Source organism: Dasypus novemcinctus, chromosome 10 (genome assembly GCF_030445035.2).
Source record: "Dasypus novemcinctus isolate mDasNov1 chromosome 10, mDasNov1.1.hap2, whole genome shotgun sequence".
NCBI lineage: Eukaryota > Metazoa > Chordata > Mammalia > Cingulata > Dasypodidae > Dasypus > Dasypus novemcinctus.
Window position 1 is genome coordinate 116,563,915 of NC_080682.1, and position 18,556 is coordinate 116,582,470.

The window sequence follows — 18,556 nt, forward strand, 5'->3', positions numbered from 1 at the left end:
AGGAGAGTGCAGGTCCCTAAGGGAGAAAGACGCAAACGCACGGCTTCCACCTTCGGATGCCTAGGCATCTGCTGGAATGCAGAGGCTGTCGTTTTTATCGTGCTGCTGTGTCGTGTCATTACTTCTTTCCGTGGGACTCAGAGAGCTCTGCGAGGTCTGAGAGTAGAGCTTCAGTAACTCCGAGGGGCGGGGAGAGCATGGTGCCAAAGATCAGTGCCTTGACCCTCTCTCCAGGTGATTGAGTCTCTCTTCGTCTCTCTGTCCATCAGCTTCCTCCTTTCCTTGCTCCAAGGTGGCCGGCCTATTACGCCTTCATCCCCTCCTTCTCTCATGGCAGAGGAAAACCTGGGGGGGCGGGCAGTGTGGGATGGCGGCTGGCTAAACTGATTGGACTCCTGGTTTCCTCTCTTCCTAACAGTGCTCCGAGGATAAGTTACTTAACCTCTCTGAAAAGTGTAAAGTGAGGATAATACCACCACCTCACAGGGTTTCTAGTAAGGGTCGGTTAAATGTACTCAGCGCTTGCTCCCTAGCTGTTAAAGGACACGCCGTACTTCCACCCAGAGGCTGGAAGAGAGGGGAGATCACAGATCCTTTCCTGGACACCTCGTTTAATCTCTTCCCTTGCTAGGCGAATGGGTGTGATGGGAGGCAGGATAATTCTAGTAAATGGCCAATTACGACTGAATGGCCCATAATGAAATTCAGTAATCAGTAGACTCTTTCATGAGGCTCCTGTTCCAAGAAGGCAGCACTGCCTATTGGCTCAACTCAAGAGATCTCAACAGAAATATCTTCCTTCTCTTTGCATCCCCTCTGACATGACGGGAGATGGCAAACTTGCCTAAGCCCTTCTCTTTCTGTCTTCCAATCTGTAAATACATCATCCACAATCCTTCCTGTCCCCATAAAGGGAACAGAAGAACTCTGTCTGGAAAGAAGCTGCCATGACTGAGGATATTATTTTCAATTAGGAGACTTCAACGCTGTGAAAACACTACTTACTCTAAGTTTTCACATAGTACAATGAAACCCTATTAAACATTTAGCATCTTACCTTTACTTTTTCACCATTAATCTCCACCGTTTTAATCATAAAATCAACTCCAATTGTGGCTCCTTGACCTGGAGGGAAAAGACCCTAAAGAAGAAACATTGGAAAATAACAATGAAGCAAGTCTTACTATTAAAAGAAATCCCACCTCCCCACCCTGCCCTACTACCCACCGCCAAGCCGTTCGCTCTGCTGCACTAACCTGGTAGAAAGGAGGACTCTGGCGAATATCGCGAGAGCCCTGTTTAACTCTATGTATGTTTTAAGGGGAGAGAAGATGCGGGGACAAGTCAGAGAGAGAACAACTGAAAAAGGTTAAAAAACGGAGGAGAGCAAAAAAAGGGGAAGGCAGACAGAGTGAGGAGAGAAAACTGGGAAAGGAAGCAAAGGACCTGATTTCAAAGAATGAAACAAAAAAACAGACACAAGGATAAGATCGAGGCACATGGCGCACAGGGATGAGGGTATCAGTGGAAGTAAAACGGACAGTTGCTCTAACAGAGGGACAGTGGGAAGCTTAACACCAGGCACCCGTCTGGGGCATGGGAAGCAGTGGGGGAGGACAGCCAGCCTGAAAGAAGAAACGAGGAGTCAGCATCACGGACAACACAATGAAGCCCTGGACGTTTCCTCTGCCCTGGAGACAGCAGTTTTCCTCTTTGCAATGTACAATCCATGTACAACTATGTGCGACCAGGGCCAATGATCCTGGACAAATAATCTAAGAAAATCAAGTCATTCAGGAAAATGGTACGGTAGAAAGAGTGCTAAATCAGGAGGCAGACGCCTAGGATTGCTGTGTGACCTCAAGTAAATTATTCCCCTTCTCTGGACCTCAGAGTCATGCTCTGTATAACTGGGAGGAGGTGGTGTTTACAAGATAATAAGGCAGTGAGAAGAGGTAGTATCCTCCAAATCGAAGGTTCTCAAATTCCATTAGCGTGAGGCTGCTGTAAACATTTCAAAACCAAAAAAGTTTTACTTCAAACTGGAAACTTAACCAGAAAGGTAAGAGTTTAGCAAAATTAGAAGTAAAATGTGATTTACTCTAACACAATATTTCTTGTAAATTTGGGGATAGGTAAGGAGGTAGGAAGGAATTCTATCAAGAAAAAACCCTTTAATCTCCCTTTCCTCTTCCCTTGCATACTAGAATTTCTAGAAATTAAAATAAAATGGACTTTATTAGCTCTGACAGCTAAAATTGGTTATTAAGTCCATTCCTAAAAGTGAGAGTTCTTGAATTTAAGTCTGAACTTAAAAGACTGAGCTTCAAACCAACAGAAAATGTTCTACTCCATGCCTACAAAAGATGTAAATATAAATATTCATAATTTTGCTTACAAATATTGAATCATTTTACTTTTAATTTGGCTTGGCTCAGTCATAAGCCTGCCAAACTTCAAGTTTATACCTCCAGCTGTTTGGCAGCCTAACAAATGCCAATATATAAAACAAACCCGCCCCATGTTTCTGTAGTCATTTTGTTCCCCAACCCCTCATGACTCAAAAACAGCTGAATCCAATTCACTCTGTCTGCTAAGTAACAAAAACAAACATAATCCTGTCGATGAAGCAAGAACTTCAGGGGGAATTGAGAGGCTAGGAGGGATAAGAAGTAGAAAGAAAGGAAACCTAAGAAAGAGATGGTCTGCATTTTCACCTTAATTGTGGGGTTTATGCTTTTAAAGATAAAGACCAAATTCTCACAGTCCTAGAGGTTAGAACACGTAGAAGATAAATTATCAGGCTGAGACTCTCGAGACCTGGGCTCTAGTCCTGGTCCTGCCACTAACATGATGGCGCTCCTAAGCAAGTCATTCAGTCCCTCTAGACCCGGGATCTTCATCTAGAAAATGAAAGGAGTAGATTGTATCATCTCTAAGGGATTTTTCAGTAACAAGATATGGTCAAGGAGACTTCTGATAAAGGGATCAAAAAGCTCTCTCTGTCTCTACGATCTCACCCTCCCACCAAAAGCAGAAAAGGTTCCTAGTGTTAGGTGGAAGTAAAACCTGTTGGCGTTTCCATGGTGGCTGACTGAGCCCAGGTGCTTGTTAGACCAAGTCTTAGTTTAAAAAAAAAAGCACGAGTTCTAGTCTAGGCTCATTTACCATGGGAAAGGTAGCTCTCTGCCCTAGCCATTTGTGTTTTCCAATCTGCCCCTCTGATTTCCCATGGAACCACAGGCTGTCGGGGCTGGAGAGGGCACCAGGGCGCCCGTGTGCAGCGGAGGGAGGCAGGGGGGCCTGGCAGAAGGGGTAACTTGTCCAGGTTCACGGCGTCAGCCAGAGTCAGGACGAGGGCTCAAGCCTTGACTCTCAAGCCAGTGCTCTTACCACAGCACCAGGTTGCCCTTTGCCTTAGAACAGCTGGTCTCGACTTTTCCACCTAGCATCTCATGAACGTGCAGGACGCATGTGTGGTAGTCCCAGCAGAGACACCACTCACATCTTACAGGGGAAGGCACCGAAGCAGGGCAACTTCAGAGTGATTTCTTGCTTCATTTGACAGTGGCCCTCAAAAGGAACCCCTAAAGGGAGCTTGGACTTGGGCCACAAGAGAAGGACCTAACCAGAGGAAACATTCGGCCCAGTTCAGGGAATTCCTCACCGTCACCATTGTGTTCCATTTACTAGCCTTAGCCGGCATATCTGGTTCTAGACCAAAACGCTCACTCAGCTTTCCTGAGAGGATGTGGGGGGCACAGTGATGAAGTCAATTCATATTTCAGTGTGTTTCCAAATTAATATTTAGGCATTTGCTATTCGGAGTCCGTGGCTGCCAGCTTCAGGTGAGTGGTAACTCACAATCTGTCGGCGGTACTGCACACTGAAAGCAAAATCACCTGCCCTTCCTCAGGAAGGTCAAGAGGTGCAGAGGGCTGGTGGGTCCCCAGAGCCGTGCGCCCTTCAGGCAGTTTTCAAAACCCTCATCCAGACTACAGACTGTCAGGCTGGAAGCAGAAAACCAACCCTGGGCTTGCGCCGTCCCTTACCTGAGTGAATCTTCGGACTAGGCACGTCTTCCCCACACCAGCATTGCCGATTAATACAATTTTGAACAGGAAATCATAATCTTCCATACTCATTTACACGGCTGCAAGGCAAACACAGGCAAGGTGAGGCGAGCCCGGCCAGGCCTGCCCGAGCGCCTGCTGCCCCAGCCTCAACTCGCGGGGAGTAACAGCTCTGACTCACCTGCAGAGCAGTTTAACGCGCCTCTCTGGTGACCCTGCCAGCGAGAGGCAGATCTTTGGTCACAGACGGACTTTATTCCTTCCCAGTTACCTCACACCACAGAGTAAATGACACAGGTGACCTGTCACCTGGTAACCTTTATTCCTCCACATCGTCGGGTCACAGGGCTTGCGCATGGGATCCAACTGATTTTCTTTTAGCATGGAAACGAGAAACAAACCTACGTACAGGTGAGCTGGGGGCACAAAGTGGAGACAAAGGGGAGAGCATCCAAAGCTGGAAGGCAGCTTAGGTGCCCTGTGTGCCTCTGGGAGGAGGCTGAGGACTGGAGGCTGAGCCAGGGGAAAGGGCCTTGGAAGGGCTCCCTGAACATCTGGGGGTCTTGGGTCTTACCAGTGATCTAGCCATCTTCCTTTTCTACCACCACCCCACCCCATGCACATGCTGCCAGCCACACAGACCCTCCAGCCCCTCTGCTAGCGCTGGGGTGTGACATATGGCATGCCCTGCGCCCACGAGGCCTCCCGCCCGCTCTTTCCTTGTCATCAAGTCCTGCAATGCCCGCTGCAAGCACTTCCTGCTCTCTGAATCTTTCCCTGATCTTCCCCAAGTAAAGCTGAACACCATCTCCTTGGTGCCTCCACCACGCCTCTGCCCTAAAAATTCACTCGCTGTAAACCATTACTTGTTCAAGTGTCTGCCTCACTCTTGAAGAAAGGCACTACGTCTTTCAATTCTATTATCCTACTTCATGGGACAGAGTCTACTTAGTAAGCATCTACTCTATAGAATTATTTCATTAATGAATGAAGATGTGGCTTAAGTGTAAGCCTTGGTTTCTCCAACCGTATTTAAATAAATAATAACACCTGCTCTATTTCAGAGGACTGTTGTGAAGATTTAAAAAGAAACAAAAACTGCAAAAGAGCCTTGGTGCCCATAAAGCCCTATCCCAACGCAGGCCACTGTGATTTACTGAGTACCTGCTTGAGGACTGTGCCAAGTGCCACAGGAAGTAGAGAGGAGATGGCCTCTGCCCTCACGACCAGCAAGAGAAAAAGTCACGTAACAACAAAAAAGGCTCAAAGCAACAGTGGAGCTCATTTTGGGAGGTGCAGGTCAAAGGAGCCCAGGGGAGGCTGGAGGGAAAGGAAGAGAACGATCAGTGAGTCCACGATGGGAAGAGTGCGTGGGAAAGAAAGGGACGCCTCGGGGACACGGGCACAGATCTGAAGGCCACGCAGGGAGAAGGGAGAGCCCCCTGCTCTGAAATCTGTCAGGCCCCTGTGTGCCGAGGTGATTTCCAGCTGCACTTCCGAGGGTCCGTGGGAAGACGACTGAGGTGGCAGCTCAGGGGCCCTGCCTCAGTTCACCGGGACCGTGAAGGAAGAGCATCCTCTGCAGAAGGGTCTGGGGCCATAAGCAGGGTGGGACTTGCTAGCTGAGGAAACTGCACGTTATATGTATCTCCCTTTGTCATCATGCGTCATGAGGCTGGTATTTAGAAATTATTACCTATTTCACGGATGATGAGGGAAATTAAGAGGGTAGCCGGAAGCCAGCTAACATTAGACCTTGAGTTCAAGAGGCATATGGCGTCCCCCAAAGAGCTCTAGCTTTGTGGCCAGCGGGACCTAGGCTCAAATCCTGGCCGAACTACTGCGCAGTGTGTGCTCTGGGGCAAGGGACAAGTTTTCTGAGCCTTAACTCCCCCACTGACAAAATGAGGCCAATAACACCTACATCACAGAGTTGTGACACTTGAAGGAATTAATGGAAACCCCCAAAGACAGGACGTGGCTCTTAGCCACACCACCGGCAGCACGGCTCCACATCTGGCGCCTCCCTACACACCAGTGCCATTTCTCACCGCTCCCCCCATGCCCCACTCTCTGGAACAAAAGATGTGGCTCTCTAAAAATGCAGGTTGTCTGTTGCTACGGCTTGGACTCCAAACTCCAGATCGCCCGCTGTGGTTTCTGTTCTGTTTCTAACAGAAAACACATCACTCAGTGAAAAGCTCCCAAGAGTCTCTGGAAACCATGCTCTGAGGAAGCCCTCCTGTTTTGTCACAGCCCCGCCATCGCCATCACCACGTAATACATCTCAGGAGGGAGGAAATTCAGGCTACTAGCTAGTAACAGTCTTAAATTGACAGCAAAAGTCACATCTTGTCTGGGGAGCAAATGAGTCACAAAGATATGCGACTGGCCAAGCACTCTCTATTATATTCTGTTACTATTAATAATTGTTGACAATTAGTCAGTGCTTATTATGTGCCAAATTACTCTTCCACATGTATTCACTCGTTTAATCCTCATGACAACCCTGTGAAATCGGTACTATTATGATCCCCAATTTCAGAAAAGGAAACTGAGGCTCAGAAAGGTTACTCTGCAGTCACACAACTTGTCTCAAAACCAGGATTCAAACTCAGATCCTGGGCCCTGCTCCTTCTAACCCAGGACGCGGCCCGCGGGCCTTGTGGCTGATGGTTCGCTATTATCTTCCATGACGGCTGGAGGCTGAGCTCAATGAAACTCCAGAACCCTCGGAACTGCAGGGCTCTAGAACTCCCCTGCTTTCCAAGCAGCACACCCACAGTGAGTGGAGCCACACACTGATTCCAGGTCAAGCCAGCACTGCTCCTCACTCCAGCCAAGCCCAGATCTCTTTCAGGAGCTGAAGCCAAGACATTCGACCCTTTTCCTTGCCTGCCTCCCTAACAATTCATTCACCGGCCATCCACGTAATTAAGTTCTGGGGATATAAACAAAAATGCTACTCAGATGAATAAGCTTATGGCAGAACCCTCACTATCATAATCACCACAAAAGCGCTCAATAAATGGATGCATGCATGCATCTGCAATGAGCATAAGATTCAAAAAGAAAAAAATAGAGGAAAAAAATGTTAATGAGTTAAAAAAGACACTGGACATGAGATCTATTATGAAAAGCTTTTGTAAGAAACAGTTTAAGCAATGAAATTTGGGCAACATAAACCATCTATGAAAACGACCTTTTTGAAAAACTATTCACCATTGTCTGTTGGTGTTTTTTTCCCTTGTCCTTTTGGGTGGGGCTATGCTCAATGCAACAGACAAAATAAGAGGCTTCTGGTGAATAGAGGTCAAATCCCCCCCTACCTACCCCCGCTTCCACAGACTTGTCCTTGTTCAAGAACTTCGCGCCTCGGGCAGGTCCCTCTTCCTTTCGGGGCCTCGGCCTGCTCATCTGTAACCGAGGCAGGGGGGGGGAGGCGGTGGTGAAGGGGTGCTCAGGCCCCTTCCCGTGACGGCACGGGACACAGAGAGAGCAGCCTAGGAGGTGAAATCAGGAGACCCGGGTCTGTTAAATACCATCACTGGATGTTTTTTTTAAACCTTTCTGACAACAGTCATGTATGCTGACTGCAGCAAATGTAAAAAATACAGACAGACAAAAAGGAGAAGAATTCCACTTCTCACCCCTTTCCCTACCCGCACCCCGTCAGGGGATCATTGCACTTAACACTGTGGGAAACATCCTTGTGGTCTTTCGATTTATGTACAGCCCTGTGTGTATATTTTATAAATTTATGGTCTTTACACAAAAATAGCACCAGAAAATTAGATGATTTTTTTATGGAGTGACATTTTTCCAAAATCTAAATCCAGATGCCACCAGAATGATGACCAGAGATGCCCTCGGCATTCGTGGCTTTCACATTTGTTCCTGTGAGCTCAAAGTCCTTGATGAGAAGGGGAAGCTTAATGGTGACAGAATTTTGAGAAATACTAAATACTATAACTGATCTTGGAGATTCAAAGGTTCTGAAAATTCCACATGAAGAAAACTGGCTAACTTTATTTTTACCCAGGATTTACCCAACGTAATTTTAGCTGATAATTCTTTTCTCATATGACACTTTTTAACATCCCTTGCTACTAGGATTCCATGAAACATTAGTGGGACAAATGCTATAGTTTCTAGCATTTGAAATCACAGGCTAGACAAGCAGGGTTGCAAGATACAGCAAACAAAACAAAACCAAAAAACACCTAGTTAAATTTGAATTTCAGATAAACAAAAATAATTTTTTAGTGTAAGTATGTTCCAAATACTTCCTGGGATATATGAATCATTTTTTCATTTATAAGTATGGCCCAAATATTGCAAGGGACATACTTATACTAAGAAATTATTCATTGTTTCAATGAATAATGAAATTCAAATTAAATTCATTGAAATTCAAATTAAAGCAGGCGCCCTTTATTTTATCTGGAACACTTCCTAGGGAAAATGTGAGCAATGAGGTCATAGGAGAAACAGAAGACCTAAGCACAATACCATGCCCACCCAGAAACAGCAGAAGGAGATGGGCAGGGCATGAGAAATAAGATATCCCTGCTAAATCCAAAACAATCAGAGGACTAAAAAGGAGCAAAGGGCAAATGTTCAAGAAGGCATTACTGGGCCGGGTTCTTTAGATTTCGGGTCAGACTCCAGTTCAGCCTGGCATAGGGGGACGTGCAGGCACGTCTCCCTCCTGGACAATCCCTGAGCACTGCGGGCTTTTGTCCAGCTCATCTGCCTGTGGAGGAGGCCATCCTCTGTCTACTGCCACTGCTGTCCTCAAGGACAAAGACCGTGCCGCAACAAGACAACTTACCTCTCCGCACCCCACCGCTGCGCTCAAAAAGTATACACGGAATTGAAAGCTCTTGATCTGTCTTTCACCCTAACAAGGTTCTGTCTCAGGAAGCTCATTATTGCTGAATTAGGAGGAGGCAATTACTAAACATTACTATAATCAACTGCTGCAAGCTCACTTGCTTTACATCAGCTGCTAATTTCATGTTATTGCAAGTTAATTATTCTCCTTAGCCGCGATGTCAGACACCCACCTGTGCCATGACGGCTCGTCCTTCATCAGGCCATCATCTCCAGCATTCTTAGATGGCCCTTTCCAGTTTACAGAACACGTCTGAAGAAATAATCTAATCTGGACCTTCCAACAACCACATGAGCTGGGTCTTGTCATTCACTTTGCAGGTAAGGAAATTAAGGTTTCCGTGACAAAGAGACTCACGAAGTCACAGCCTAGTGAGTGGCATGGTGGCTTCTGCATCCAGGCACCTACAGCCTCCCTTTGCTAGAACACACAGTTTTCTCGGGTCCTTACATATTCTCAGCATGATTTGGACACTTTCCATGCCAGGAACTTGGCTAAATATTTTCCTCATATAATCCTATTTAATTTTTTCAGCAGGCCCATTGGGTGGGTGTTAATATCATTCTCATTTTATGGATACGGAAACTGAGGTTCAGAGAACTTAACTAATTTGTTCCAAATCACAGAGTAAATGAATAAAAGTGCCAGGATTCAAAACCCAGGTCTTTCTGGGAAAAAAAGTAAGTTGGTATTCCAAGTAGAGTCAAGATTTAGATTTTAAAAATATGAAAAAATTAAAGCATGAAAGTACTAGGAAAAAAACATGATATATATAAAATCTTAAAATGGGTAAGGCGTTCTCAGAACTACTCAAAATCAAAGCAATAAGATAAAAACAATGACATGTTTGATTCTTTTTAATTCTGCATGGCAAAACAATAAAAAATGAAGAACTGACTAAAATATCTGCAATATATTTAACCAAGGGCTAATTTCCTTAAATACATAGAGAGGTCCCAAAATTCAATAAGAATAAATCCAGTAAACCAATAGGAAAAAATGGACAAAGGATATTAGCAGACGGTTCACAAGGAAGAAAATAAAAATGGCTCATATATTAAAAATGCTCACCCTTGTTCATGACAGCTACATAAATTCAAACGATAATGAAGACTTTTGTTTAAATTTTGTGATAAAATATTTACAGCATAAAATTTGCCATTTTAACCACTTTAAGTGTATAAGTAGCATTAGTTACATTCACTGTACAACCATTACCACTATTTTCAGACTTTTTTCATCACCCCAAGCTGATTAAGCAACAAGTCCCCATTCCTTCCTCCCTCAGCCCATGGTAACCTCTGATCTACTTTCTGTCTCCATGAATTTGCCTATTCTAGATATTTCACGTAAGTGGAATCATACAATTTTGGTCCTCTGTATATCATTTATTTCACTTAGCATGTTTTTGAAGTTCATCCACATTGTAGCATGCTTAAAATTCTGAGGAACTGCCCAAATGCTTTCCACAGTGCCTGTACAACTTTATATTCTCACCAGCAATGCATGAGGCTCCAATTTCGCCACATCCTCACCAACACTTCTTATTTGCCATTTTTTAAGTAATAGCCACCCTAGTGGGTGTGAAATAGCTCTCACTGTAGTTTTGATTTGGATTTCCCCAATGGCCAGTGATGTCGAGCATCTCTCCATGTGTTTACTGGCCATTTGTATAGGTTCCTTGGGGAAATGTCTATTCAAGTCCTTTCTCCCTTTTAAAATTGTATTGTCTGTCTTTTTGTTGTTGAATGAGAGGTCATTTTTTAAAAAATCTCTGTATTGGAAAATAATGGGGTAATGGGGCACACATACACTGCTGGTAGTAGGTAAATCAATACAAACTCCATGGAGGGCAGTATTGAATTTAAAACTAAAAATGCTATCACAAACCCTGAGAGCTAGCAATTCCACTTCTAAGATTCTATCCTGTATTTATACTCATGCACATGAGCAAAGACACATAGAGTAAGACAGTCATTACCACATTGTAAGAGCAAATATGAAAACAAACTAAAAGTCCATCAGCAGGAAAGTGGTTGTATAGATTGTGGCATCCATATATCAATATGCCACATAGCTTGCTGTGGACATCTGCAAGGTGCATTAAATGAAAGAAGCAAGATGCAGAATGGCGTGTATAGTATGAAAAAAGGAGGAGCCATATAATTATATATAACTATATGTACATAAAATATCTCTGGAAGGATACAAAAGAAACAGGCAGCACTGGTTGCCCCTGGAGAGGCTGTAGTAGCTAGGCCTTTTAGAGAAAAAAGATAACCTCTGACTCAACAAATTATACTCTGTTCTTCTATTCAGTCTACAGTGGTGCTTGAAGGCAAGACAGTTTTCCTAGTACTGTTTGAACACTGACGGAAGTCCTTTTGGGTGCTGTATACCTGTCTTTCTACTTGTCTGCCTAGCAGCACCCCGTCTTGTGACAGGGACCCCAGGAAGGAACATCCCACCAGACTCCGGAATTGCTCTTCCCAGTTCATTACGTCATTGCTTTCTGTAGTAAACCATTCCCCAGCCAGGGAATCCCCACCTGCTGGAATCATCATTTGGGACCAGCTTCCCTAGACACCAAGTACCCATCCTATGACGGCCAAACCCAGTGATCAGAGGAGAGCTCACCGCTGTCACTCGTCAAAACAAAACTCTTGCATATTTGTATCGTGTATCACTGCTTAGAAATTACTCTCCCAGAATCTCCCTGGGGATGCAGGGGGAGCCAGCCTCTTTCTCCCTCATTTACAAAGATGGGACTTGAAACCCCGAAAGAGATTTGCCTGACGCCACACGACACAGCAGCAACAGAGTCAGAAAAGCACACACGGGCCCCCTGACCCTAAATCTGAGCTGCTGCCAGGACAAATAAGGTCTGCAAACATAAACCCCTGTGGGCAAGGCCAAGGGCATAAGCACCAGGGAAGGGCGACTGGCACAGACCCGCGCCGTGGGGTGGGGGAAGGAGAGGGGCGCACAAAAACAGCCCTTAGGATTCTTTTTTAAGACGTGTAAATGCTTTTAAAGGCAAGTCTGAGAGCTCCACAATATAATTTTTAAAAACCAAGACAGTAAAATATTTTATTCTTGGTATGTATTCTTTTTTTTTGTTTTTCCTATTTCCTAAAACTATAAAATAATTTTAGGCTACCACACATCTAAGAAAAAAGAAAACTAATCACTCAACCGGCATTCCTCCAGCACGAAACAAAGCAGACGCCTGAGCATCTGGCTTAGGTAATCGCTCTCCTCCTCTTTCACTAGCAAGCCCTGCGTCCCTAGACTGAGCCCAGACAGGGCTTTCCACCAACAGGTGGAAGGAGAAGGGCGGGGGCACCGCTTAGGGCCCCTGGCGCCTACACTCAGTGAACCCCCGGAAAGAGCCCATTCCTTTCGTGCCGCTGCACCTGGGAGCCGCCGCGGGACAAAGAGTCTCGGACAGGCCTGGAAAGAGTGGCACCCCATTTCTTTGGGGGAAAATACCCTTCCCCTTCATTAATCCCTTTCCAAGGCGGGAAGGTGGGGAGAGTCTGTCCACAAAACACGTTTGCTGAGCTGATCTACCAAAGGCCTTTCCAGACCCAGCTTGCCCTTTCCCTCTTCTGCACAAGCAGGCGCGCGGCCCCGTGCTGTCCTCCTCCAACAACAAACACCGCCACCCCCCAGGAGCGGCGTGCCTTTGTCCTGCTGCCCTCCCGGGTTCTCTAAGGCAGGGATTGTCGCTAATCTTTCCTCTGCAGAGGCTTTCCTGCGCCTCGCCCCCTGCTCGGCTGGACCGGAAGGTCTCCTTATCGGCATCTTCACTCTCCCCCACGCCTGCCCCCGCAGAGCACACAATGGGGACCAGCGCGGAAGCCTGGGGCCAGGGCCAGGGTCAGGGCCAGGGCCCAGAACTGGGCTGCATGCCTTTCCGCTCGTGCCCCCCGCCCGAGGGGCAGAGGCCCAGCCGGACCCGAGGTCTCCTTCCCTGCTAGAAACCTCTGTGCGGGCTGCGCCACCCATTGCCAAGGCCTGCAGATTTTCTGCAGAAATGTAGCTTGACCCCCCTCTGCTCCATCTTTGTCCTACTGCAGAAGTCCGCCTCAGGACCCTGTCAGCTCACACCCAGCTTATTAAGTCTCTCACCAGGCTCCTGGGTCCAATCTACCAAATGTTTTCCTCAAAGTGCTGCTTAATTCCCAGCCTTCAGAACAAAGTTGAATCTCCTTAGCTTAGTGAAATAAGGCTCATTAAAATATGCACCAAATTCACTTCTCCCCAATCCCCACATCCTTCAAACTCCATCATAAAGACTTTTCCTCTTTTCTCCAAATCCACTGTGTCCTTTCACGCCTCCATCCCTTTTCCCACGCTCTGCCCCCTCCCTGGTAAATACCCCTTCTCCTGCTATAGAATTCCTTCTTATCCTTTAGGATGAAATGCAGATGCTCGCTCCACTGTAATTCCTTCCCAAATACCCCATGTGGAACCAATGCCTTTATTCTCTATGTCCTCAACAACCCACTGTAAATAACATAATCCAAGCAATCAAGCATTTATCCCACGTTATTGTAATTATCTGTCTTTCTCCCTCTCTAAACCCTGAATTCCTCAAATTATGGGAGAAATTTTTAAGATAAAAAACAAGCATTGTCATTCAAAGAATTGTAGATTTTAAAAAGTGTAGCAGAAAAAAGGAGTGTAGTAGGGGGAGCAGATGTGGCTTGAGCAGTTGAGCACGCCCTCCCACACGGGAGGTCCTGGGTTTGGTTCCTGGTGCCTCCTGAAAAAAACAAACAACAAGCAAAACAGACGAAAAAGTCAACTCAGGGGAGCCGATGTGGCTCAGGGGCTGAGCACCGGCTTCCTGGGTTCAGTCTAGCAGGATTCTTCCAGGAAGACAGTGGACTAGAAAGACAATGGACTCTCTTCACTCCCAGAAAAATAGCTAGAGGACAGGCAAAAAGGGTCTGGGAAAAAAATCTGCTGGCGCTTAGGACACCAGGGAAGGCTAGATACCACCCAGAATAGAGAGGGACAAAGGAAGAGAATTGTGACGGCAAAACCGTGAGTTAAAAACCGCAGCTGCCAGCATCCACCCCACCCTACAGACACGTCTGAAACCTCCGGCCTCAGGGCCAGTGACGACAGACCAAGAGGGCCCAGAGATCCACCTCCCCAGGAGAGGGGGCCAGCCAAAGCCTGCCTCAGCTTCCCCCCCACACATTCGGTCTGCCGTGTCCCAGGGGCCCTTCCAGGCTGGGGGAGGCACACCACTGTTTCCTCGGGAGCCCGCAAGGGAAGAAACAGCTCTGACCCGCTCAATCTCCTTTTCTACCGACCAGGACAGGCTGTTGAGCATGCAGAGGGGAGGAGAATTATTTCCAGCCAGCAAAGGTTGGAGAACTGCCTCTGAGAAAGTTTGAATTACGAGGCTCTGAGCCTCCAAGCAGGACCCTCTATCACCCTGATCCTGTATTGCTGCAAACCTGCCCCCACCAGGCACTGAACTGAGAGGACTGCCGAGAAGCACCATCTGCTGGTGGACTGAGGAAGAGCATGTGAGGAAATTAAAATGAGAGGCTTTTCCCAGCCTTTACAACCTCCCTCCCCAAGGCCTTTGGAAGCAGGTCTGCAACCCCTTACAGGGTCCAGGGCTCAGATTTGAACAACTAACAGAAACAATCCTAAAGACCCAGAACAGGTGGAACCAAGAAATCAAAGAACAGCAGAAGCACACAGTCACCCACCACTAAATCCCTACATAAGAGAGAAATTGAGCATTTTAGTAAACTCACCATCCTAATCAGATGCCTCAACATCAGGGGAAAATTACAGGATATCAAGAAGACACTGAGTAAGCACAGAGAAGAATTTGAAAAACTGAATGTGAAAATAACACAGTTCATGGGAATGAAAGACACAAAAAGTGAGATAAAAAAAACATATTAAGGCATATAACAGCAGACACAAAATGACAGAAGAAGAACAAGTGATGCAGAAGATAGAGCAGCTGAAAATGAAGAGAGAGAAGAACAGAGAAAAGCATGGAAAAAATTGAGTAGAGGCTCAGGGAGGTGAATGACAACATAAAGGACAACAATACACATGTCATGGGAGTCCCAGAAAGAACAGAAGGGGAAAGGGCAGAAAGAGTATTTGAAGAAATAATGTAAGAGTTCCCAAGTCTCATGAAAGAGCAGACTTTAAATACAAAAAAGTTATAAGAGATACAGAAAGCCATTATATATTAATAAAATGGACAATATACCAAGAAGAAATAACAGTCATAAATATATATGCATTTAATCAGGGTGCCCCAAAATACTCTGGCAAAACTGAAGGGAGAAATAGACATCTCTACAATAATCATTGGAGACTTTAACACATTACTCACATCGTTAGGCAGAACAACTAGACAGAAGATCAAGAAGGAAAGAGAGAACTTGAACAATATGATAAAGAGCTAAGGCTTAACAGGCATCTACAGAACATTGCACCCCAAATCAGCAGGTTATACATTCTTCTCAAGTGCCCATGGATCTTTCTCCAGGATAGACCACATGTTGGGTCAGAAGGCAGGTCTCAATAAGTATAAAAAGTTTGAAATTATACAAAGCACCCTCTCAGATCATAATGGAATGAAACTGCAAATCAATAATAGACAAAAAAGAGGTAAATTCACAAATATGTGGAGGCTGAACAAATTTCTTCCTAAATAATCAGTGGGTCAAAGAAGAAATTTTAAGTGAAATTAGTACTTATATTGCGACAAATGAAAATAAGAACACAACTTGTCAAAACGTGTGGGATACAGTGAAGGCAGTGCCGAGAGGGAAATTTATAGCCCTAAACACTTACATTAAAAAAAAGAAGAAAGAGGTACAATCAAAGATCTGACTGAGCCACTGGAGAAACTAGAAAAAGAACAGCAAACCATTCCCAAAGCAAGCAGAAAGAAATAATAAAGATTAGAGAAGAAATAAATGAAATTGAGAACAACAACAACAACAAAATAGAGAAAATCAACACAACCAAAAGCTGGTTCTTTGAGAAGATCAATAAAATTGACAAACCCTGAGCTAGACTAACAAAGAAAAATGAGAGAGAAGATGCAAAAAAATAGAATCAGAAATGAAACAGGGAAAGTTATGACTGAAACCACAAAGTAAAAAGAATCATAAGAGGATATTATGAGAGACTGTACACCAACAAACTAGACAGCCTAGATGAAATGTACAAATTCCTAGAAAAGCATAAACAACCTCCACTGCCACTCCAAGAAATACAAGAACTTAACAAACATCACATTTAAAGAGATTGAATCAGTCATCAAAAATAGCCCATCAAAGAAAATTCCAGGACCAGATGGCGTCACAGGTGAATTCTACCAAGCATTTTGAAAAGAATTCACACCAATCCTGTTTAAACTCTTCAAAAACATTAAGAAGGGGAAAAATTACCCAATACCTTTTATGAAGACATTACCCTAATACCAAAGTCAGATAAAGACACTACCAGAAATTACAGACCAATCTCTCTAATGAAGATAGATGCAAAAATTCTAAACAAAATATTTGCAAATCGAATCCACCAGCATAAAAAAAAATTACATACCACAACCAAGTTGGATTTATCCCTGGTATGCAAGGATGATTCAACAAGAGAAAATCAATTAATGTAATACCACATTAACAAACAGAAGGGGGAAAAAATCACATGATCATCTCGATCTATGCAGAAAAGGCATTTGACAAAATCCAGCATCTTTGTTGATAAAAACACTTTGAGGGACGCAAATATGGCTCAAGTGGTTGAGCAAATGCTTCCCCAGGTTTGATCCTTAGTACCTCCTAAAAACACACACACACACACACAAACTAAAAAGCAACTCTTATTGGGGAGTGGACGCAACTCAGTGATTGAGCACTTGCATTCCATATAAGAGGTCCTGGGTTCAATACCTGGTACCTCCAAAAATTAAAAAAAAATTAAATTAAAATAAAGAAAAAATACTTTGCAAGATAGGACTAGAAGGAAAATTCCTCAAAATGATAAAAGGCATATATGAAAAACCCACAGCCAAAATTGTACTCAATGGGGAAAAGTTGAAAGCTTTCCCTCTAAGACTGGGAACAACACAAGGATGCCCACTGTTACCACTGTTATTCAACTTTGTAATATAAATTTTAGCTAGAGCAATTAGACAAGAAAAAGAAAAGGCATGCAAACATGAAAAGAGAAAATAAAACTCTCAAAAACTCTCTATTCACAGAGGACATGATCCTGTATTTAGAAAATTCTGAAATGTCTACGTCAAAGCTACTTGAGTTAATAAATGAGTTCAGCAAAGTGGCAAGATACAAGATGAGCATGCAAAAATCAGTAATGTTTCTGTACATTAATAGTGAACAAACTGAGGAAATCAGGGAAAATTTTCCACTTACAATAGCAATAAGAAGACTCAAATACCTAGAAATCAATTTAACCAAAGAAGTACTGGAATACATGCAGAAAATTACAAAACAATGCTAAAAGAAATCAATAAAGACCTAAACAAATGGAAACATTCCACGTTTATGGATTGGAAGACTAAATATTGTGAAGGAGTCAATCCTACCCAACCAAACTGATTTACAGATACAATGTAATTCCAATGGAAATTATAAGTCTACTTTACAGAAACAGAAAAGGCAATTACCAAATTTATTTGGAAGGGAAAGTGTACCCAAATAGCCAAAAGCATTCAAAAAAAGAGAAAAGTGATGTGAGAGGAATTTCACTGCCTGACCTTGAAACAAAGCTACAGTGGTCAAAACGGCATGATACTGGCAAAAAGACAGGCACATCATTTGGTGAAATAGAATTGAGAGTCCAGAAATAAATCCTCACCTCTACGGCCAACAAGTTTTCAACATACTTATCAAAGCCAGGTTAATGGGACAAAACAGTCTCTTCAACTCATGGTGCTGGGAGAAGTGGATATCCATAACCAAAAGAATAAAGAGGACCCCTATATTTCTCCCTATACAAGAGTCAACTCAGAATAGATCAAAGACCTATATATAAAAACCAGGACCATAAAACTACTAGAAGAAAATGTAGGAATACATCTTAAAGATCTTCTGGTAGGTGGTGGTTTTTTGGACCTTGCACCCAAAGTGCTAGCAACAAAAGAATAAATAAATGGGACCCCCTCAAAATTAAACACTTTCGCACTTTACTGGACTTTGTCAAAGGGTGAAAAGGCAGTGGACTCAACAGGAAAAAATATTTGGTAATCACATATCCGATCAAGGTAGACATCCATGATATATAAAGAGATGCTACAATTCAACAATAAAAAGACAAACAGCCTGATTAAAAAATGGGCAAAAGACTTGAACAGAAAAGAAGAAATGCAAACAATGAAAAAAACACATGAAAAAATGTTCAGCATCACTAGTGATTAGGGAAATGTGAATCAAAGCTACAATTCAATATCATTTCACACCTGTCAGAAGGCCACTATTAAAAAGACAGAGAACTACAAGTGTTGGAGAGGATGTGGAGATAAAGGAATATTCATTCACTGTTGGTGGGAATGCAGAATGGTATA

The 18,556-nt window shown here is 44.1% G+C and overlaps 1 protein-coding gene across 3 annotated transcripts in view; it reads right to left on the minus strand.

Annotated features, from left to right (window-relative positions):
• RAB30 (RAB30, member RAS oncogene family) overlaps nucleotides 1-18,556 on the minus strand; it is a 93,040-nt gene that overhangs the window by 15,154 nt on the left and 59,330 nt on the right. Inside the window, exons 1-3 of one of the 3 annotated variants that reach the window (XM_004473873.4) lie at nucleotides 4,255-4,342; nucleotides 4,053-4,153; nucleotides 1,058-1,141 (exon numbers count right to left, since the gene is read on the minus strand). In XM_004473873.4, the coding sequence (XP_004473930.1) occupies nucleotides 1,058-1,141; nucleotides 4,053-4,145 (177 nt within the window). In that variant the 5' untranslated portion in view covers nucleotides 4,146-4,153; nucleotides 4,255-4,342. Of the gene's footprint in view, nucleotides 1-1,057; nucleotides 1,142-4,052; nucleotides 4,222-4,254; nucleotides 4,343-18,556 lie in introns of those variants that run through there. The other 2 variants (XM_004473872.3, XM_071218292.1) reach the window with 2 other exon arrangements.